At 42.1% G+C, this 23,653-nt stretch overlaps 1 protein-coding gene across 1 annotated transcript; it reads left to right on the forward strand.

Annotated features, from left to right (window-relative positions):
• The first annotated feature begins 87 nt into the window (after positions 1-87).
• pdgfra (platelet-derived growth factor receptor, alpha polypeptide) lies at positions 88-18,343 on the forward strand. Its single transcript, XM_018670262.2, is given in 30 exon segments — positions 88-282; positions 2,667-2,742; positions 2,826-3,116; positions 3,634-3,894; positions 4,392-4,531; positions 5,444-5,606; positions 6,050-6,242; positions 6,828-6,943; positions 7,066-7,362; positions 7,452-7,718; positions 7,875-8,005; positions 8,157-8,177; positions 8,179-8,326; positions 8,457-8,646; positions 8,794-8,909; positions 9,059-9,185; positions 9,304-9,500; positions 10,061-10,155; positions 10,530-10,662; positions 10,991-11,095; positions 11,873-11,983; positions 12,377-12,530; positions 13,260-13,420; positions 13,741-13,856; positions 14,417-14,539; positions 14,649-14,760; positions 14,850-14,949; positions 15,167-15,272; positions 16,054-16,289; positions 16,372-18,343. Coding segments are annotated over 29 exon segments (4,416 nt in total). The 5' UTR covers positions 88-282; positions 2,667-2,684; the 3' UTR covers positions 16,520-18,343.
• Positions 18,344-23,653: the final 5,310 nt, after the last annotated feature.

Here is a 23,653-nt window from a genome sequence, read left to right on the forward strand (position 1 = left end):
TACTTTGAGCCAGATGATTACTCTTTTTTTCGGGTGGGGGGGTGGAGGGGAGGAGGAGGAGGGGTGGACTGTAACATTGAATCAGTTACAGGTCGCTGTAGCTGGAGCGCAGTTGTGAGGGCGGTCGTGGATGCGGACAGAGGGGTCGCACATATGCTTGCACAGCGCAGGATCTCTGAGGATTATAGCCGCTGCAAAGGACCCTTACTGCGCCTTTCGGAGCGACCAATTCACTGTGGATATACTTACACGAGAGGAATATAAAGAGGGGATTACTCAAAGGTAATTGAAAGGTTGTGCTGGAGTCAAAAAAGATGACTGAAACATTTTTTCAGTCTTTCAAAAAAGTCTTGGGTGTTATCAAATAAAGCGCGAGGAATAATTTTCTATAGGTCTAGTGGGAGTTTAATTGCAGTCCTAATTAGTTTATCCAATTATCAGATTATTGTCCGTCATTTTCACTTTACATGATAGTTCTGGGAAACTTTCCGAAAAAGTTTCATTCGCTAAAATGCTTGAAAGTTGTATGCAACTTCTGAATTGGGCAATTAATCGCACTTTTAGATTAGATTTCTGCTCCCCATGCACCATATGGTCCGTCTCCCCCCCCCACCCCCGGACGCCAAGCAGGGAGATGTCGCTGACTCCGCTGGATAAAAGCGCTCGGTTTCGGCCTCACAGCTGGAGGTGTCACCTCCACAGACTGAAGGCACCATTGTGGGATGCTGCTTGGCATTTTTTAAATGGGAAACACATTGGAAATTGTACATCACATTGTTTTCTCGTCTGTCCCTGGAATGTGAGGAATTAAAAATGGAAAAAACGGCACCGGAGGCGACTGGAATGAATCCGTCTGAGGCTGAATGGATTCAAGAGGTCGAGGGGGAAAGAAGAACTGAGTGTGTTTTGGAGCCACGACGCATTCTTCATTAACCACCTACCCTGCTGACTCACCAAGGGTTTTTTGCTTAGGAATACTGCTTAAAATCGCTCAAATATTTAGACAAAAACTTTTTTTTCGACTGCATTGACTCTTATTGCTCAATGATCCTCTCTAGACTGACGCTCTCTCAATCATCTCCATGGAAATCAACCTTTTGACGCGGAATTGAACCATCAGAGCGCTGAGGGCAGAAAGTTGAAGCAAAGTCTTATCAGCTGTTGCTCAGATGTATCCAGCCCAGCACAGCGATGCATCTGGTATCTGCCACATTTGTTGAGTCGCTTGGTGGGAGAGCGGGAGGGGGAATAAAAGACGAGGAGGACATACAAGCAGTCCTGACTGCCACTCCAGACTTTTAGTTAGATTTACGCGCAGTGGCTGAAGGATCTTCGCCAAACCAAGGCCAAAAGAAAAAAAAGAAAAGAAAAGAAAGAAGTCCCTTATTGAAATTGTTTGAGACGAGGCGTGTGCACAAACACGTCAAAACGGATTAAGAAGTTTGTCAACTGATTCCCACGCGAATATGTAGTTTTGTGTGGAGTGGGTCCACTAATTATAGAGTTAACAAACCCAGGTTGCCCATGGGTAATTTAGCCCGTTTCGCTTGAGCCAGAGCGGACAGCCACAGGAAGCTTTGCAAAGGCCAAGTTTTGTTTGTTTGGGGACACTGTAGATAGACGCTTAAGATAAGGAATATCCACTGTGGGTCCCCAGTCTAAGAAACAGAAAAAAAGCCAACCAAGAAACACAAAACTATTTTAAATTAAAGAATCCGTGCAGGAGTGCTGGCTTGTATGGCGGTTTTAGAAAGGACAGTTGTGGTTTATGGAAATTAAATTGTTAAAGCGCGCTTACATTTTACTGAGTGCGTCTCAAACGTGTGTGTGGCCCCTGATGAAAACCCTGATCCAGCAGCAGACCAGATGGGTGACTGGAGATCTGTATGATGAATTAAGATGAGTCTGGACTAAACTTGAAAACATAAGTGTCATAATTAGACACCCTTTAGACATTTCTTTCATAAATATGGATGGTTCTGTAACAAAAACAAAAGGTTGAACAAGACAAAAAGTACTTTACACCTGGTTTTGATTGAAAACCCTGCATTTTGAAGAAAAAGGAGAAAAGTGAATTTCTTCTTCAGTTAAACGGAAACAAAAACTTGAGAAAATCGAGTGGGTAAACTGGAGATGATGGGATCCGAGGAGGCTCGATGCCCTCAAAAGGTGGACTGTGTCGCCCTCTAGTGGCTCGTGTTCACTGGAAGCGCAGCAGCGAGAGAAGAGGAGAAGAGGGACGCACTGTTTGTCCTCTCTCCAACCTCTTCAACATCCCGTGGATTCTTTGAACGCAGGGGATATAGTAGTCTTGTTGTGCAACCTGTATTTTACTAAAAACAATTCACGTAATGCGGTTGTAAATTTCACTGAGCAGCACTGAAGTGTTGTGGGAGACAACAGGCCATTAGAGTTGCTGTTAAACTCTCCAGGTCCCTCTGTGAGTCTTTCTGGGATTATCATAGGAGTGGGTGTAAGTGCGCACACACGCTGGGTTTGGCGGGACATTAAGAAGTCAATCACCTATTGATTTATTGTTTAAATAGTAATGTCAGAAATGATAAATGGTGGAGACAGTGGTATCATCTCTTATCAGGAGGGACCCAAAAAATCCAAAGTGTTTACCTTACTTGTTTACTAAATAACCTGCTTTTCTGTGTTTACAGACCAGAACATCCATAGTCATGGATGAGATAAAGACGTCTGTCGTCTTGGGGGGTATTTTGGCGGTGCTAGTTTCAGGTAAGTAAAACTCTCTACATACGTTAAATGCTGTTTGTTCTGTTTTATGTTTCACCTCTAAGGTTGTCAAAACTATATTTCAGTTACCTGCGGACTGTCGCCACCAACTATTGTGTCCAACGACGAGGAGTTCATCCTGCAGCCCAACTCCGTGTTCAACATAAGTTGCACCGGTAAAAGAAGCGTTGTTTGGGAGGAACCCCTACCGGCAAACACCTTCGTTTTACCGGGATACTACACGGCAACGCTCTTTATTTACAACGCGACGGTAGAAAACACCGGCTATTACATGTGTGTCTACGAAACCCCGGAGGATGAAGTGGAGAGTGAACCGGAAGAAGAAAATGAGGCGGGAATATATGTCTTCGTGCCAGGTATTTTATTTTATTTTTATTTTTTTTTCACATGGCACCAATGGGAATCCAAAGTGAGACTATTTAACTTTTGTACGGCTACAGCTGTGGCCGCAGTCAGACTAATGCTTATGGGATAATAGGAAATGGTAAAACATAGAAGCAATCATAAAGTCTGAGAAATAACTTTGTCAACATCTTTTAACATGTGCTTACATTACCCACCAGAAGCTACTAGTCATAACAGAGGAAGTCGGGCTGTAGCAGCAAGTCCTCTGACTTTATAAAATTGAGCAAGGGTAGGTTTTTTTCTGCTAACTGAGTACATTTTATCTGTAGGAGAAATAACATGTTATTTCCTCTGTAAAAAGTCAGTCTCGCTTCAAGAGAATCCAGAGTAAAAAATCAGCAAATTTACCTCAGAAGAAAATATATAATAACTATGAAATCAAATCTAAAAAAATAAGCATACAAAGAATGGCAGTAATGCTTTTCAAACAAAACAAAAAAATCCTCACTCCTCTCTTTGCACACCTAGATCCCAAGGCCCCGTTTGTTCCTGAGACCCCTGATAACTTGGTAGTCCCCATGGACATGACTGGAGTCCCCATCTCCTGCCGAGTATCTGACCCTTTCTCAGATGTCATCCTGAGGAGTGTCCCCAGTGGAGAGGAGATGCCTGCCTACTATGACAACAAGATGGGCTTCTTCAGGAACCTCTCTCCTGGGCAGTATCAGTGTGAAACCACTGTGAACGGCCAGACAGTCAGAAGTGTTGTTTACACTGTGAAAGTTGAGGGTAAGTTGAGACAAACATAGGTTTGGTCTAATATTGTCCTCAGTTCTACAGGTGTGTTGTATGGGAAGTAAATCTATATGGATCTTCAGTGCATGTATTCAATGTGTATTGTCTTTATGTAATGAACGATTTACAATAACTAAGAGTCAAGTCAAGTTACTATTATGTATTTCTTTTGAAAAATGATAGGAAAAGTGATAGGATAACGATTAGAAAACTGCACAGCTGGAAACACTTCCGAAGTCTGTTTACCATGAGAGAGCTGCAGGGTGATCTCACACTGCATGAGAGAAATGACATTATGTCATTATCACAGGGGGAGATGACTTAACAGGCCTGTTTTCACTCTATGTGTGTGTGTGTGTGTGAGTGAGTAATGATGACCCACTGAGCCACCGCTCTGTGATAAATGAGCTCATGGTAATCAAGTTGTCACTATCTTGGGGCCTGTGGGAAGATGGTGCTGATATCTGCTCTCTCTGGTGGTCCCTCTGTAGCCCCTGCAGAGATGGAGGATTTCGATGTGGAAGTAAAAGCCAGTGAGGAAACTGTAAGAGCTGGGGAACCTTTCAGTGTCACCTGTGTCGCTCCCACTGGACTGGGCTTTCAGCAGCAATGGCTCCATCCTAAAAAACAGGCAAGAATGCAACCTTTTCCCTTTCTGTGTGTTTCAGAATTTCAATTTAGTCTCCTCTATGGCTTCATCCCCCTGTCCTGTCTGTCATGCACTATTTCCTTCAACCCCTTGTCATGTTTCCATGTCATTTCCTACCCAGCAGCGCTGAGCCTTAAATTAGCGAATAATGGTTTTGGATCTAAACCTAGCAGTGGCAAGTGGAATATAGCTCTGAGAATGGCCCTTAGTGGTTACAAAGTATGTGTTAGGAAAGCAGTAACTGAATGTTATGTCTTCATTATGAGGACAGTCAGCCAAACAGCTCTTGCCGCAGTTAACCCCATGCGAGAGACTGACGTGGAAGTTAAAGTTCAGCACAAATGGCTTGGGGGAAGGAGGCGGTCCAAAAGAAGGGGAAAAATAGGATAGTAAATCCTTTGACCCTGGTGACCTTCAGACATGTAGGACAGATGCTGTCTGCGCATGACAGCCAGCTAAATGTTTAATGCTTTTGAAGTGTTAGCAGCAAGGATCTGAAAGAGTTTCATGTGCAGTTTATGTTTGTTTATATTTATTTTTTAGATTCTTAATCTATAGAGCACATTGGCTGGTTTTGTGCATGGAACTCCTCTAAACCCTTTTCCAGAGACAGTGAGGGTAGGAACACAGGACTCTTGACTCCTGGTTTTGGTCTCAGCAGCAATTACAGGCTTTTAAAAGGCCCTGTGATCCTGATTTATCTGCTGTGTCCTCACAAGTGTTTTAACCATTTGCTCTTCAGCTGCATGACACACTGACTCTGATACATTAAAAACACACCTGTAAAGTGGAAAAACACTGAGAGTTACAGAATTCAAATATCCTATTACCTACCCATTTTCTTTATTCCGGTGAGGAGGATCTTAAACCCATACTGTTCCTTTGTTCTTATAGGCTGTGGATGCAGTGCAGACGAAACAGACTTTACCTGACCGGGTCATATACACGCTCAATATCCTAAAAGCCACCACTCAGGACAGCGGCACCTACGAATGCTCCATCACTCACGAAATCAGTAGAGAGGTCAGAGTCAGCAGCGTGGCCGTCACTGTCATCGGTAAGTCTTCTACCAGAAACATTTCCTGGGTCCCTTTAATGATTTTTCAGCAAACTGTAATAATGTGAAAGTACTCACATCACGCACTTGTAGTCACTTCATCCACATTTAACATTCTCATCATCATTCAGGTAAATTTGACGTGGTTTCACATATGTGCATGAGTCTGTCTTAGTGGTGTGTGGAAGTCATTTTCTGCCGTCTGACTGTAAAGCTTCACCTCTGCTTTCAACATCAGCTACTGTGTTTTATGGGATGGCTTCAACAGATGTGTGTGTAAGGCCTTCGTTTCACCTCAGCCCCCTCTGTCATTCTCCCTTCATCTCAGTCCTCGCCTTGCTCTATTATGCCCCTCTGTCTTTACCCACTGAATCAATTTCTTTACCCATTTTCATGCACTAGCACCGGCTCATTCTTTTCTTGTCCTCTGTTTCTTACCTCAGAGGAGAATTCCTTTGTGATACTGGACCACAGTGGGATTCTAGCGACGGAGTTTGTCAGCCTTTTAGAGGAGACAGAGTTTACGATTCTCATTGATGCTTACCCAGCCCCTAAAGTGACATGGCTGAAAGATGGCAAAGCCATACCAGGGAACTACTATGTCCACACCAAAACAAGCCACTTTGAAGGGAATAGGTGAGAATAATTAACAGATCAATGAGACTTCTAAGCGTCAAGTCTGACAGCAGTAAATAAGTTTAATAAGTTTAATGAGTAATTTAAAAAATATGCTTTTTCACCTTCTTGCAGATGAGAAGTTATCACTGTCATATCTGTGTGCTAAATACGAACCTGAAGCCGGGAGGTGATTAGCTTAGCTTAGCATAAAGACTGGAAATGGGGAGACAGCTAGCTTTGGCTCTGTCCTAAGGTAACAAAATCCACCAACCAGTACCTCTAAAGCTCAATAATTAACACTTGTTTGATCAAAAAAACAAACAAAACCCCCTGTAAAGCCACAACATGTCAACTTTATATTACCACTGAGCTTTAGATATGCATGTATTTTGTTGCCTTAGGACAAAGCCAGGCTGACTCCCCTGCTTCCAGTCTTGACGCTACTCTAAGCCTACTGGCTGCAGCTTCATACTGAGCGTACAGGCATGAGCGTAGTATCAGTCTGATCATCTAACTCTCGGTAACAGAGAGGATAAAAGTGTTTCCAAAAGTGTTAGTTATTCATTTAAATAACTATGTATTGTCCTAATTTTCTTCTCACAGGTATCAAAGTATTCTGACATTACGGCAACCTCTGGAGAAAGACAATGGGAATTACACAATTACAGCTCTTAGTGGTTCCCGCTCTGCTCAGTTCTCCTTTAACCTCAAAGTGAAAGGTAAGGTAGATAGATAGATAGATAGATAGATAGATAGATAGATAGATAGATAGATAGATAGATAGATAGATAACAAAGGATTTGTGATCTATGACTGAACGTTGCATGTGTGTTTCTTTCAGCCCCCACTGCAATGATGTTCCCACCATCCTCAGCCCCTATGCTGCTGCCACAGATAGATGAGATGGTGGTGCCCCTCCACACTCCTTTCACCTTGACCTGCCGTGGAGAAGCACAGCTGGCCTGGGAGACACCGCTCGATGTGCTCGAGCAAACGCAGGAGGACAACAGTGGCCTATTTGTCACTGCCATCACTGTGGATAATGCCACTGCAATGCACACTGGGTACTACACTTGTTTCTACAGCAAAAATACCACTGAGGAGACAGAGGACAGCAGCATCTACATCTATGTGCCAGGTATGTGGTGCACAGCAGCTTTGTTCTTGTGTGTTTTCATAACTTTACTTTGTTATCTCACCTGTGAAACTCATTTTACTCTAACTCAGATCCAGATGTTCCCTTTGTGCCATCACCGGTGCCTTTTGGTAACCATGTCCTGTCCGACCATGAGGAGATGGAGATCCAGTGTCGAGTGTCTGATCCCAGCGCCAACGTGACCCTGATTAACGCTGACACCCAGCAGCCTGTGCCTAGTGTTTATGACAGCAAGAGGGGTGCTTTGGGGGTATTCACTGCTGGAACCTACATGTGTAAGGCCCTTGTAAACGGACAGGAACACTACAGCGGGGAATACATCGTCCACGGCTGGACAGGTGTGTGTTCATGTTTGTGAGTATGTAAACCTCTGTCAGTAGACGTCTGTAACATCATTCAAAAAGAGACATTATACCTTTCATATTTAATCTATCATCTCCATAGCTTCCTACCCTGACACAGACATTTTAACCTTGTCAACTGTCATATCTCAGGTGGTGCTGCACTGCATGTTGAGCTGACAGCCAAGCGGACTGCTCTTCTGGTAGGAGAGACTCTCACAGTCACCTGTCTGGCTAGGGGTTCTGAGATTCTGGAAGACCATTGGAAATACCCTGGAAAACTGGTGAGGGCACAAGTCATCCAATACAGCTAAAAAAACCCATTCAAACTGATTTTTTGCTTTGGTTTTAGTCGCTCAAAAGTTAGTGTTGTTCATTGAGTGTGAGTGTTTGGTAGTTTGAGACTCAAAGCACTTGTCCCTTTTTGTTTTACAGGCTAATCGTGCTATCAAAACCAGTGCATGAGAACAAGAGGGATCAGGAGATCCTTTACACCCTGACAATCCCGCAGGCTTCAACCAAAGACAGTGGAATCTACTCTTGCTCCATCACTGATATTATTAGTAATGAGAGCCAGACAAAGCAACTAGCTATTAGAGTTTTTGGTATGAAAGCTGTATTTTGTTTGTCTGTATTTGCAGCAAAAAGCATGCAGCATTATTTCATTAATTCTTATTTTTCCTGTACCAATGAATGATCATTGATTGTCCTTCAACCTCTCCTTTTTTCTAACAGCAAGTGAGTTTCTGGCTGTCCGGCCACAGTTTGGAGAATATGAATCAGCAGAGCTGGATGAGGTCCGCGAGTTCAGGGCCGAAATCAGCTCCTTCCCCACTGCACGCGTCACTTGGCTTAAAGATGGAAGCCCACTCAGCGATGTGACAGCAGAGATCTCCACCAGCCTCCGGCAGCTCAGTGAGACCAGGTGAGACTCTCTCCTCTAATGACAGCAGAGCTAATGACAAGCTGAAAGTAACATTCCCACACGTTTGTGGGCCTGTCATTAGGGTTTAGTGCAACGTGAACTTCTATGACTGTGTGCTTATTGCATTCTCTGGTTTGTTCTGTGTAGCTACATGAGTGCTCTCACCCTGATCCGAGCCAAAGAGGAGGACAGTGGGAACTACACCATGCGAGTGCAGAATGGGAACCAAACTCGGGATGTTGGTTTAGTGCTGGAGGTCAAAGGTCAGAAATAGGAATGGCCAAAGCCCTTCATTATCTTTATTTCCTTAAATACTGATCTCACAACCTTTCAGGCTCTGTTACAGTCTTTTCCCTCACTTATTTGCACATGTTTTGCTGTGCTTATACCCTTTTGTTGGACTGTGTTACAGTTCCTGCAGTTATTGTGGAGCTGATGGACATCCACCATGGCTCAGCCACAGGCCAGTCTGTGGTGTGCATTACTAGAGGGCAGCCCACCCCTGTGGTGGAGTGGTTCATCTGCAAGAACATCAAACAGTATGCTCAGTTTTATTCAATACACCATTCATCTGCTTTCAGACTTCTCAATCCACATACATGTGGTCCCCACACACTTTAACTGATTACACATCTCTTTTCCTTTATTCCCACCCAGTTGTGCAAATGACTCGTCCTCCTGGGCCCCCCTCTCCACCAACTCCACAGAGATCACAGTGGACTCCCACATGGACGAGGATAATAACCTGGAGAGCCAGGTCATGTTTGGTCACCTGGAAAACACACTGGCCGTCCGCTGCCTGGCCAGGAATGAAATGGCTGCCGTCAGCAGGGAGGTCAAACTGGTGTCTAGCGGTAAGAGCACACACACATTTCATCACATTTGCTCATGAGTAACTTTCCCTTTTTTTTAACGCAGCTTTGAATTGACATTTGATGTTGTTGTTTCCACCTTGTTTCCCCTTAATTTCCTTCCGTTTCTGACACTGAGAGTGTGACGGGCTTTGTAAGTGACTGTGTTCAGGGCTGGGTTAGTGCTGTCAGTGTTGCAGCAGCTGTCAGATGATGAGTTTGTGGTGAGACAGCTGATAGGGGCTATGAGGAAGAGACTCTTATTCTGACTGGGAAGCCAGAGATCATTAGGCCATTTGGTCCTTCCAGATGCTCCAGCTTTACACCCCCTAACCCATGCCCACTCCCCCTGTGCTGGTGCCTGGCCCCCCCCTCCATCTCCATGTTATCCTCCCAGCATACCTTTTGGGCCTTGTAATCTGGACACCCTATTGATTTAATTGTCTGCTCTGACAGAGTACATTTCTTAGGCAACTCGGAAGGTTTTTCATTGCAAGCATTTCATTTGTGATTAATGTGCACTTCATCTAACATGTGTGACTGCTGGCTCTCCTCCTGAACAGGCCCTCACCCTGAGCTGACTGTAGCTGCTGCTGTGCTGGTGCTCCTGGTCATTGTCATCATATCACTCATTGTCTTGGTTGTTATCTGGAAACAGGTACTGCTGCCATCATTCTGCATTTACTCTCACTTGTCACCTGCTCACCCGTTCACTCACTCTTTCCTTCTTTTTCAGTATTCACATCAAAAGTGAAAATTTGCTTTTGGAAAAAATTAGTCACACAAAATCAAGCCTAAACATCATGTTTTCAGTTTTCAGTATGAGATATTAGTCCTAACTTAGCAATGCTCCTAAGCTAAGGAAACATCTGTTATGTCAACAAATAAAACTACACTAGTGGGTAGATTTTATAAGGCCAAGGACAAGTTACTGTTAAGAACAACTGAGCATGCATTAGAAAAGCAAACATGAGACACAGTAGCTTGACAAAGGTTAATTAATCTGCTCTTCATATGGCCTCTGTCTTTCAGAAACCACGTTATGAGATCCGCTGGAGGGTCATAGAGTCTGTGAGCCCAGATGGCCATGAGTACATCTATGTGGATCCCATGCAGCTTCCCTATGACTCCAGATGGGAGTTTCCCCGTGACAGACTTGTGCTTGGTGAGCTGACTGTCATTTTCATAGTGCTGATATTGTAGTCTGGTGCTGGTGGCTCTGCAGCCTCCCTGCAGGGATGTTCCGGTCAGGATGTCTCCCTCTGTCTTTGAAGTGAAGCTGTGATAAGCTAATCTGGCTTGGGCAGTGGGGGGTTTGCTGGCTGGTGAATGGTTTGACTCAGTGATCAAGGGGACATTCAGCCACTGAAGGAGTCACAGATGGGAAAGCAGAGGCATCTAAAGTGCAAATGTGTGTTTGCATGCCAGCATTTGTGCAGGTTATTTGTGTTTCTTCCTTGATAACTGACCTTATGTTTGCTTGTCTCTCTCAGGTCGTATCCTGGGCTCTGGAGCCTTTGGGAAGGTAGTAGAGGGCACCGCTTATGGACTCAGTCGCTCCCAACCTGTCATGAAGGTGGCAGTGAAGATGCTGAAACGTGAGTTTAACAAATGATAATTAACAAGACATTAAAGAGATGTACTGTATCAAGATACTGCATGAGGTGAAAGGGACAGATACATCTGCAGTTGCTTTAACACACATCTCATCAAGGGAATTAAGATACCTCAAAATCCTTACAATTCATATTCCTAGACTCTGTGTAACTTCCCCCTCCCAAGTATATCATTATCTCTGACATCCATCATGAATGAACAGTTATAAATATATTGGAAATTCCAGAAAAGTTATTCTCCTTATAACCTAAGGGAATCATCATTGCCTGAGAATCATCATGTTTTTAACTTTTCTTTGATATCAAAGTAAATCAGTCAGTGTTGTCCTGTACATTCAAGGGTACATAGCAAACACAAACTGTGATAGCTTTTTTAAACTGTGCAGGGAGCTTTGAAACCTCCTGCCTTAACTTGACAAGCCTCTAAAACACTGCAATAATAATAACAAAATATATTTATATATGTACAAATTATATATAAACACGTTTAATACTAAAATGCCACTGAGAGAAACTGAAGTGCAACAACACATCACCTGACAGCTGATTTTATTCCACTGGTGCAAAGCTAGCTACTTGTCAGGACAACAGTAGTAAAGAGGAAAAAGTGATGGAAAAATACCAAAGAACAACAAGATACAACAACTGATTGTAGAATTCAGATGAAGGAGATGGTCTTGGTTGAGTGCATGGTTGGTTGGCTTGGTTTGTGGTGTAAATTTGTGAGATGATAGTCATGGTGCCTGTACCTTCTTTCAGCCACAGCACGCTCCAGCGAGAAACAAGCCCTGATGTCTGAGCTAAAGATCATGACTCATCTTGGACCTCATCTAAACATTGTCAACCTCCTTGGAGCGTGCACTAAGTCAGGTGAATAATACACACAGATGAAAAGACACACACTTATTCATAGGCAAACACATACTGTATAATAACAGCTTTAGTTTAACCATTGTTGCATTTCTCTTGCAATTTAGTCACCACTTTACAAAGACACATACAATACCTCTCACATTCACACTGCCAAAAACACGCACACACATACAAACACTCATTGAGATTTGGCAGTAGACAGTTACAGCTCTACCAGTCAAAAAAGATTGACAGCCCTGTCTCGGCTCTTGGTGGGTGTGGTATTTTAACAGCCTTTTTATGGGAAAGTGGAGGCTTGCCCTCTTGACTGTGCTTTTAGCCTTTATGAGCCTCTGATAAGATTAGTCTGCAGACTGACGCCGACGCACTACTTTGTTGTGTTGTTCCCAGGCCCTATCTACATTATCACAGAGTACTGCTTCTATGGGGACCTGGTCAACTACCTGCACAAGAACAGAGAGAACTTCCTGAGCCTAAACCCAGAGAAGAATAAAAAGGAGCTGGATATCTTTGGAATCAACCCTGCAGACGAGAGCAGCAGGAGGTACCGCATATATTTACATTCAAAATGCTCCATGTTTTATTCTGAATTATCCTCCTAATTATCACAGATGGAAAATGCTATGGAAAGGACAGGGACATACACATTTAAATACACCATTTACATCAATACACCTCCCCTTTTCCACTCCCAAACACTACAGCCATCGACACAACAATTTGTACAGTTGTCTCACACACATTCACATTCTCCCCTAACCCCTAATCGGTAACTCTATCGCCATTTTCTCCATGGTTGAGGAGATTGTCTGGCGTCTTCACCTAATTAGATTGCAGCCTGAAGCGGTCTCAGCTTTCAGCCTAATTGCATTGTATTGGAGATACCTGTTAATTCTGTCCACCCAGACGTTCATAGTGAAACAGCAGCCCCCCCCTTCTCCCTCTCCCTCTCTCCGAGGCTCATCTGTGTTGATGGATGACTCAGAGTGACCACACCTCAAAATGACCATAACATGATTTAATCCTGGCTACTGTTAGCCTCAACCACATCTTCCTCTAACCTCAGCCACAGGGAGTGAGAGGATTTAAGGACAGACACACACACACACACACACATTGACGTAAACACAGAATATAGGACTGAATAAAGACGTATAACGTATAATATTAGTATAATGTATTATCACTATAGTTGTATATAAATGACTCAGTGTTCCCACGACCTGTCCCTGCCTCGTCACTAACAGCATGCCTCTCTTATCTTTGCAAGCAGCTATGTGATCCTGTCCTTCGAGAGCAAAGGAGACTACATGGATATGAAGCAAGCTGACAACACTCAGTATGTGCCCATGCTGGAGATGAGCAATGCCTCCAAGTACTCAGACATCCAGAGGTCCAACTACGACCACCCGCCCTCCCAGAAAGGCTCAAGTGGTGCGTGCTCTCCTCTCTCTGTCCTCCTTTTTCACTCTTCTCTGAGTTGTTGGTGTGTACTTGCTTGGCTTTTGCGCTGTGTTTGAGTCAGTGTTGGTTGAGGGGGTACACCCTTGTTAGAATTTAGGACTGGTAGAGCCCTGTAATTACATGGAGAGGATAATTGCAGTGCACGCATAATAATGCCCAGTTTCTCCCTGCCATTAGTAAAAGCCAGGTTTGAGCAGCCAGTACTATATTTACAATACATGATGAACATATACCCATGGACCGCCTCGTGATGTTTCTTTGCACATGTGTGTGTGTTTTTTTGAAACCAGAGGGTGAGATAGACAACCTGCTGTCGGACGACATGAATGAGGGCCTCACCACCACCGACCTGCTCAGCTTTACCTACCAGGTGGCCAAAGGCATGGAGTTCCTGGCTTCCAAAAATGTAAGTTTGAATGAAAATCATATTTTTATGTTTATGTATTTTTTACTGCTGGGGTTTGCATACCAGACAGGTCCTCTACAGTCTCACATTCCCCTGCTTCCCACTGCACTGATGGACTGTGTCCCATATGATGACAGCTGTGCCGGCCAAAAGGGGGGGACCAAGGAAACCAGCGGTTGTGTGATAAGCAGTCCTGTGAAGGCTGCTGAGCCCACTCAGGAGGGAGGCCAGGGGCTGAATATAGCAGCAGCACAGCCAGGGCTAGAATTACTAGGCAGGCACACACTGCATCCAGAAACTATTCATTCAGCTTCATAGTTATTATCCCTAAATATCCAGTGGTCACAGCCATCCCTCCAACTGGCATGTTTACATAAAGACCATGCTTTATAAAGCAATATGAAACAGCATTAAAAATGAACTCAGTCGAAATAAAATACAGAAATAGATGCAGTTAGTGGCTGTGGGAGCAGAATGTGTCGGTCTGGGAATGGCTGGAACAATTGTGTATGATGCAATGAGCTGCTAATCACTTTTGCTTACTCTCTGTTTTTGTGCAGTGTGTGCATCGGGACCTCGCAGCCAGGAATGTGCTTCTCTCTCAGGGCAAGATAGTGAAGATTTGTGACTTTGGACTGGCCAGAGACATCATGCATGACAACAACTATGTCTCCAAAGGGAGCGTAAGTTTCTGTCCACACATTACTTTATACCTAAAGTGTAGTTTTAGAATGCTTTTCAACAGTGATTTTGCAAAGTGTGATCAAACATTTCCTTTCTGTCCTCACACAGACCTTTCTGCCAGTGAAGTGGATGGCACCAGAGAGCATTTTTGACAACCTGTACACTACTCTCAGTGATGTTTGGTCCTACGGCATCCTCCTCTGGGAGATATTCTCCTTAGGTGAGCCCCTGCAAATGTCTGTTAAAGGAAAGAAAAACTGGTGCCTTGTGTTGCTTGGTAAACTCATGAGCACATGTTTTGGTCTGAAGGCGGCACCCCATACCCAGGAATGGTCGTGGACTCGAGCTTCTACAACAAGATCAAGAGTGGATACAGGATGTCCAAACCTGAACATGCACCGCATGACGTGTACGTTAATCGCTCACATGATAACTGTACTGTTGGTGTGTGCAGCAAGTTTCCCTCACAACCTGTCAGATAAGGAATGCACTGGGCTGTAAACTGAGAACAGTTTGTTTCTGAGTTGTAATATACAGTGGGCTGACATGGGTTACGGCAAAATTACGAGGTGCAGGACAGGTTGTACTGTTCCCCATGGTAACGTTGGCTGTTTTTGCTTTTTCAGGTATGAAATGATGATGAAGTGCTGGAACAGTGAGCCGGAGAAGAGGCCTTCTTTCCTGGGTCTGAGTGAAACTGTAGCTTCTTTGCTGCCCTCCAGCTACAAGAGAGTAAGTCTCGCCATGACCTCTCACATCCTCAGACCACTTTGGATTCTTAACACCTGCTTTCTAATTTACTGCCTCTCATTCCTGACCTCTTGGTTGGATCGGCACATTATGTTCCTCTCTTTGTTTTTCACATTTTTGGCAGATAATAGAAGACTTTTTTCTAGGTGTCACTGAAGTGTCGTCTCTCCTGCTTTTGTTTTCAATCTCATTGCCCAGCAAAGTAGAGGATGAAAATCATTTCAGTGCACTCTTAAACTAGCATGCTGTTCATTTAAAACCCCTTCCACTTCCTCTGAGAGTGCATTAGGAGTGTTTCTGCAGGCTTCTGTAAAAGACAAACCCACGACTGATTAGAGTGCAAATGCAGCCGCTGGATGTCAGAGTGGCTGGCCCAGAGTCTGGGTAATGACGCAGCCCCAGTTCTCGCCTCCACCACCCAACCTTAATTACCCCATTAAACTCCACACCACACATGGCACATCAAAACAGCTTCACCTCTGCCTCCTTCACAGAGTTTTAATGGCTGGGAGCAGAGGAGGAACCAGCTCTTGTTTTAGCACCTCTGGCTTGGTTGGGATGTGTGATTTTCAGTTTGGATCGCACCATCCAGCTGGCAGCACAACTAGTGATCACACACTGTTTTGGCTCTGTGGAGCTTTGTTACACATGCACGCTGTATCACTGTATATCATCACAGTATCTGTGCATGATAACTGTGATATCTTTTTCTGTTCTCACTCTTAAACAGAATTTAAATCTCCTTTCTGTCTGTCTTGTGCAGCATTACGAGAGGGTAAACCACGAGTTCCTGAAGAGTGACCACCCCGCTGTGACTCGGGTGTGCATGGAAAACGATGACGCCTACATTGGCATCACCTACAAGAACCAGGGCAAGCTAAAGGACAGGGAAAGTGGCTTCGACGAGCAGCGGCTGAGCTCTGACAGCGGCTACATTATTCCCCTCCCTGACCTTGACCCTATATCTGATGATGAATATGGAAAGAGAAACAGACACAGGTAAATGGAGAAAACATTTACCTCTACTACATTACACTGCACCAGGGATGGCACTAACCTGTGTTATTTATGCCCCCGCCAGCTCTCAGACATCCGAGGAGAGTGCCATCGAGACGGGCTCCAGCAGCTCCACTTTTGCTAAGCGTGAGGGTGAGACCCTGGAGGACATCACGCTGCTGGACGAGATGTGTCTGGACTGTAGCGACTTGGTAGAGGACAGCTTTCTGTGACAACTGCCTATTCTGTAGAGCAGGAGCTGCAAGGAAAAGGGGTGTTAAGGACACAAGGAACTAGAGAAAGACTTGTACATCAAAGACTCTGCTGTCTACCCTCTAGTCCTGCCATTCCTCCTCCTTGATCGCCCTTTCAGGGGACAGAACAAAACCACTTCACTGTCTGGATGAGTCTGTGGTGATAGTATGGTACACCCTTTACTTCTCCCTGAACAATGCCCCCTGCTGGGCTGGAGGAGTGAGTGAGGACTGAAGAAATGGTGACATCGAGGACTCAATGAACCACAGACACTGAGCCTGTGAGTTGGACGTATCAAAAAGAAAAAAAAAAACAGATTAAAAGATTGAGCTTTATTCTATTGGGCATTTTATTAACAGCAATATAAGCAAGAAGGGACAAATCAAACACGTTGGTCAGCAACTCTAAATGAACACCACAGGATCATTCATATGATACATATTTAACCACTACAGATGCACTATTTAAACTAGATGAGTCCAATACTAGCAACAGAATTGGCAGGTAAACTCACCCCACACTCACCTGCTGCAAGAGAAGCACCTGATGCTGGCACAATCAGTAGCAATACTTGGATTTTAAGCACAAAATCTGGACTATGTGCATTTTTTGTATATGACCATATAATGTATTCAGTGGTTAAATACATGCAGTATTTCAAATTTATTTTTTTACTTCATCATTATGTAAACATGTATTATTTGTGAATACCGAGTAGATATTGACCATTGCTGTTTGAATGGTTATGAACATAGAGCTTTTAAGTTGCATGTATCTTTGCAGCGTCTCACCTGTTGCCCAGATCCAACCTGATGTTCTCAAATTTCATCTCTGACAAGACCTCAGTCATATTTGTTATATGGACTTTGATAAACAAAGTGAAGAATGATTGTACTGTAAATAGCTCCAGAGTTGTTTTATAAGAGAGAAATATTGGGATAACACTCAAGTATTTTATGTAAGCACATATTAAGCTTCTGCACCCTTAGTTGCCCCGGTGAAGCCGATGGTTTTGATGAATACATTGTAACAAAGGAAATCTAATACATTTTCCTCAACAAAGACATTTGCAATCATAGTGGACAGTGTAGAGGTTTTTGACCATATTTGTGGATTAGAAAGTTGAGTGAGAAATTTTAATATTTTCTCATGGGTGTAATCTATGGCATGCATAGTACTATTGTCAGTTTAACTGTTAATCATAAAATAAAAGGAATAAAAGAAAAACTCATGTCAGTAAAAATAACAGTATGGCCCAAAAAATAAGTAGATCCAATAGCAGTGCTTTACCAGCAGGTTATGTCCTTCAGTCTCATATTTTATCTATTGTCCTGAAGTCTATTAGCAGGTTCTAGTTATACTAAGACACTAGATGAACTAGAGATTCATGTTGATCTGATGTCATACATCAGTTATGTGTAGACTCTTTGTAATCCTCTGTATCTTCCAGCTACTGTACCAGCTATGCCACTGCCTCTGTGTGTTGACTGTGATATAATCTGCAATCAGTTGTTGCACTTTCCTTTTTTTTCCATTTTGTTTTTGATGTTGCAGACGAGTTAGCTGGGCTGGGGTAAAAAAAAACAACAAACAAAACCCAGAAGTCTTGTTTTGGCTTTAGATAAAGCAGTGTGGATGTGAATGTTTGTGCTGCAGATGAGTGATGTTTTGTTGACGGTACAGTATCTGTAATTATAGGTAATCACACCCAATATGATGAATTAATACTATGTTTCATTATTTTACAACATGTACATTCAGATGATTTATATTTCAATAAATGATTTATAATGTTAAAAAAATGCCATGTTCTCCAACTATCTATGACGTACGACACAAGCACACAGAAGTAAACAGAAGGATATGAGATGCAGAAGACGATGCAGCCAGGCAATGCAGACAAGAATAATGGTACTCATTTTAGATGTGTGGTAACGTAACATATCAGCAAATAACATCAATATAAATAAAACAAAAACAGAATTCCCTCTTCAAGTATGGGTAAGGTCATAAAACACGAGCACTGATGCACATAAACAACCAGTGGTGGAAGGGATACCCTTTTATTTAAGTGTAAGTACTAATGCAACAAAATAAAAAAGTAAAACTGCATTCAAATCCCTACTTGAGTACAAGCACAGAAGTATTATCAGCAGAATGTACTTAAAAAATCAAAAGTAAAAAAGCAGAAAAAACACCTCTATTACTGATATGACATCATTAGCTTTGTAATACTGATGCATTAATGTGTAAGTAGCATTTTGCTGCTGTTGCTTGTTGAGATTGAGCTATAGATTTAACTACTTTATATACAGTTTAGTCCCGTACTTACCACCCTAAGGATCTTGCCACCCCCAAAGGGTCACAAGGTTTAATCTGTGGCATTATGGGATGATGGTGAAAGAAAAAAGAAACAACTGAGTTCTGATTTTGTATTCATGTTTAGACTTTAATCTAAAATCTTAGGTTTTGGTATAAAATATTGGATACACTGACCATCCATCTGATGAGCTTAAATGCCTCTATGGTAGAATTGCTAACAGCTCATGGACATCTGAAACATGAGAAGAAGTTCTCCCTAGAGATGGGTTGTTTGTGAGAGCCCAAAACATTTGGAAACAATTGTTTAATTTTGCATTGTATTTTTAAGCATATTTTCATGTAAAATCTTCGTCTGAAAAGAGTATAGAGTAAGAGTATGAGGTAGGATGAAATGGAAATATATTAAATGTGAAAAGAATGTGTAAATATTATATTTGTTGATTATAAATGCTCTGTGGCTATATTCAGTATGCAGAGTGATCTGTTCACTATTCCAAATGCAATCTGAAAGACTGCCAGCAGAGGGCAATAATCTCACCTCAAGTTTGCCAACAATTATTAAGACATAAAATATGCTGCCCAGTTTTCTCAGTGTCAGGTTTGGTGGAGATTTGTGTTGTCTAAGTTGAAGATTATGTTTAAGCATCTGAAAGTCCCACAGAAAGCCTTGGAATATTTGCTGCTGAGAGCAACCTATTATTACCACTTACCTCCACTAGAGGGAGGTAGTGACTAGATGATGCTCTGTGCCTTCAGGGTGGGAGATAAAAGTGGGAGAAGAGGAGGGTCAACATTATGTAGAGGTGCAACTGATGATTTGAGTCTGCAGACATGGGTGGACCTTCAGGATGCAGACACACCCTTCGTAGAGTTTACCCTGACCACAACAACCTCCAAAGATGTGTGTCCTGAAGGGTGTGTAGTATGAGAAAGATGTGTGCAACTATAAGATCAACATTTCGGGCGCTTTAATCTAATAAATGATGTTTGATGACACACTTTTACATGCACCTTTAATCAAACAAGAACAACTGAATATATTGTTATTATACTGACAGGGCAAATATTTGCTTCTGAATGCAGTTATCTCTTATATCGTCTTACTGGACTATTTTAACCATATCAGCATTTATATAACTTTAACATGAACAACTTTTCTCTTATTTATCATACTAATTCAGACTTGTTTTACTGCTTTTCCTTTTTTTCATCTGTTTGCTCAAACTGTTGTACCCTTAAGGCAGACCTGTGCTTGTACAAAGCAGGGTCAATATCTGCTCCAAACCGCAGCTACAACTTCAAGGGGAGCTTGCACAATAGCACGTACTGGATGGACAAGTAGAGAAAGTCAGTAGAGCTGTGCTGGATACTGCTTTTAAACAACTGAATGCTGAGGATCAACAGTTGAAGAGTTGCATGATGGTTTTCATATAGCATAAACTTTTCTTTAAATGTCTTTATGATTTGATTTATGATATTTTCACCTGAGCCAAAAAAAAAAAAAGAAAAGAGCCCTCACATCTGGGGCTCAGTGAGGTAATTGAGAGGGTCTGTCAAAGTCAGACTTGAATGGCAATCTGTCAGTAAGGGCTTCTAAATAAAAATAAAAAAAATAACTTAAACCCACATTACCTCTAAATATCAGAATAATATTTTTCAAGTTTTATTCTCATTTGAGGAGAAACAACTGTGCCCAGAATGGCCCCATTAGAGGCCTTCCTCCAAAGAAAAATTGAGTCCCTCATGACATGTGTGGAGCAAAGCTCTCCTGATAATGATAACAAATGTGCCATTCACTGGATTTTGCATGCAAAGTGTTGTTGCAAACGTAAAGCAATAAAATAACTGTAGGTCTGGCTGAACTGCTGCATCTATGGAAATTTATTCCAGAGCACTGTATCTGATGTAAATGATTCCCTTCTTCACACTGACAATGTAACTGTAAAATGTGACTGTAGTGTTGGTGTGCACGGTGTATGGAAATGCTGACTAAACACCAAGTTAAACCATTGCCAAGGAAGACAGAATTGAATTAAGTTTGATCATTTACTGTCACACTTTCTCATTAACAAGCTGGTGAAAACTGTAAATAAAAACAACAGAAACATTTTCAATGTCCTCCTGGCCAAACTGTACTTAGATGCAAAATGAACATAAATTGCCTTACCCACCATGACCACATAAACCTGTCCTCAAATAATTGAAAATGGTATTTTTAAAAACAAAAACAAAAAAAACAACAATATCCCCTATAGCATTTTTTTTTTTACCATGTCTTAAGTCCAATAAATGAACTTCCGACATTGCCTCTATGATGCTTCAAAGCAGATTACTCTGGGAGTATGCACCACATGTTTCTCTTAAGAACCAGGTAGGAAGGCAAACAGGAAGTGACCTAACAGGATGTGATGTCACTACATTACAAAAACCAGAAACCTAATATTCATTTTCCAAATTAGATGTTAAACAGCAAAGTAGTTATTTCATTTTTCCAGTAGAAATAATTATGAACAAATAAAGAGGGAATGTGAAAGTTAAAGAAAAAATGCCTCACAGGCAACACAGCAACTCTTTCAAGCTCTGTAGCAAAATATGAAGAAGGCAGAAATTCATAATTCATAATAAGTCATAATTTAGAAGAGATCAATTAAGACAGTCTCTAGTCATCAGCACTGTCAAGCTATGCATTGAGTCATTGTCAGCATGCTAAAATGCTCACAACAACAATACTAACATGCTAGTGTGAATACTAGATTCATGCAATGTCGACAGAGTGGGAAGAACAGAAAAAATACCTGTTTATACCTACTTATTGCTCCAACATTGTGTTGTAAACAGCCTAAATTAGCTACTTTTGTTGTGTTCGGCTTTTGTATCAGTTTGTTAAGTAAAATAAGATATAAACAAGGTTATGTATGGCTCATATAAAATGAACTGAACAGACCGTATCAGTGTTAACATTGGATTTTATGTTGATGTAGTTAGTATTACTACAGTTATTAGTGATAAAGTTCTGATCTAGGTCACTACTGGGAAGATTAATGGGAAGACCTGCCTTAATCCTAACCATTACTACAATCACCACTTCCATAACCTTAACCCCTATCCTAACCTTAACCACTGACTGAAAAAAACAACTTCTTCCCAACTGATGATCTTTGTACCCAGAAGGACAAGCTATCTCCAAATAATTGATCTTTAGTCTGAAATTTTTCCAAAACAGACACATACATGCACACACACAAATTTGCAGTTGATGCTAAGCAAACAAGCCTAACAACCTTACCTAACAAATGTGCTAATGTGAAAAGATAACAATCTTGCTGAAGGGAGAGCAGGGTGAGACAAAGACACACATTATTGACTGTGTCAACACTTGTTTATTTTCGAAGTGATTTGGTGTGCTGCTGATACACCCTGTTCGCTTCATTTCTCAGGCTAATTCACTGAGCCACTCAGGACAGTTGGTGCCCTGCAGCATTTTGATCGTTGAAATCTGTCGAAAGGGGAAGCACAAAAAACACTTTTTCACACAGAAATATGTGACAAATCATATGAGTGGACTCTGGTTGACCCTACCTTTTTGCAGGCACAACACATTTCTTTGAATTGCTAATGGAGGGCTGATTTGCACATGTGTTCTAAACAAGGCACAAGCCAATAACATGTGGTGCATCAACTAAATGCTTCAAGAACCAAGCTGACACTAGATTTGATTTAGAATGACAAATAAAGATCTCTTTTAACAATACAGAAAGACTCGGTGAGACCTTACCAGATCATAAGTCATGAAAGAGATTGGGGGAAATTTGATTTTATCGTGTTTTACTTTGCGAGAGTGAGAGGGAATCTGATTTTGATATATTTGGCTGCACGAGTGAGTGTGAGACAATTGGATTAGCAATCTCTTTGGTTTGTTTGATATGTAACATCAGTCTCCTTCGTGAAACTCGACACCTTGTTGCCGTCCATGCGGTCTCCATCCTCCAGTCCTTTGGGAGAGCAGATCCAGGAGCAGTTCAAGGTTTGGATCTGTCTCTTGGCCGCTGCGTGTCCTCAAGGCCAGTGTCCCATTTCAAGCTTTTTCTCTGTGGGGCCTACATGTGCTTCCCAAGCTTTTTGTTTAACAGGGGCCATCATATCCAGATTAAAACACCATCTCTGTAAGAGAAACTGCCATTGATTTGTCACACTGAGATGGGAAAATAAACAGCAGTCAGATTAGATAAACAGTACTTTTAGCCTAGCCCCCTAAAAAGACATACACACACACACACACACACATAAACAACGTATATATGATGTAGAAAGACCAAAAACCCACAGATCTCGCGCTCTAATTTATAGCTGTTAACACATAGGCCTTGTTGTTGGGAACTTGCTGCAAGCCAGGAAAACATGCTAACTCATGACTGTGAAGAGAGTTTGCTTTCAGGAATCATATGAGACCGCTCCAGGCTGGGACAGTACAGGACTCCAAACAGCAATTTTAAGACTTCCTTTTATATTTACTCTTTTATGTTACCAAGCCAACTTTTGTTTGGTCCAACTTGCTCCTTGACTGCAAAGTACAAGACATTTATTTGAAATAAATAGCAAGGATAATGCAGGGATATTCTGGACACATTTCAATTATTTGGAGTGTGAAAGTTCAAGTGAGTTCAAGAAAGATCTTTAAAAAAGAAACAATTTTTTTATTATTTTTATTTTTATTATTAACTGAATTTGTTCTCATACAGACTATGAAAACAAATTCTCATAGGGGTCACATCAAACTGTTATTCAAGAGG

This window comes from Lates calcarifer, linkage group LG17, assembly GCF_001640805.2.
Source record: "Lates calcarifer isolate ASB-BC8 linkage group LG17, TLL_Latcal_v3, whole genome shotgun sequence".
Classification (NCBI taxonomy): domain Eukaryota; kingdom Metazoa; phylum Chordata; class Actinopteri; family Centropomidae; genus Lates; species Lates calcarifer.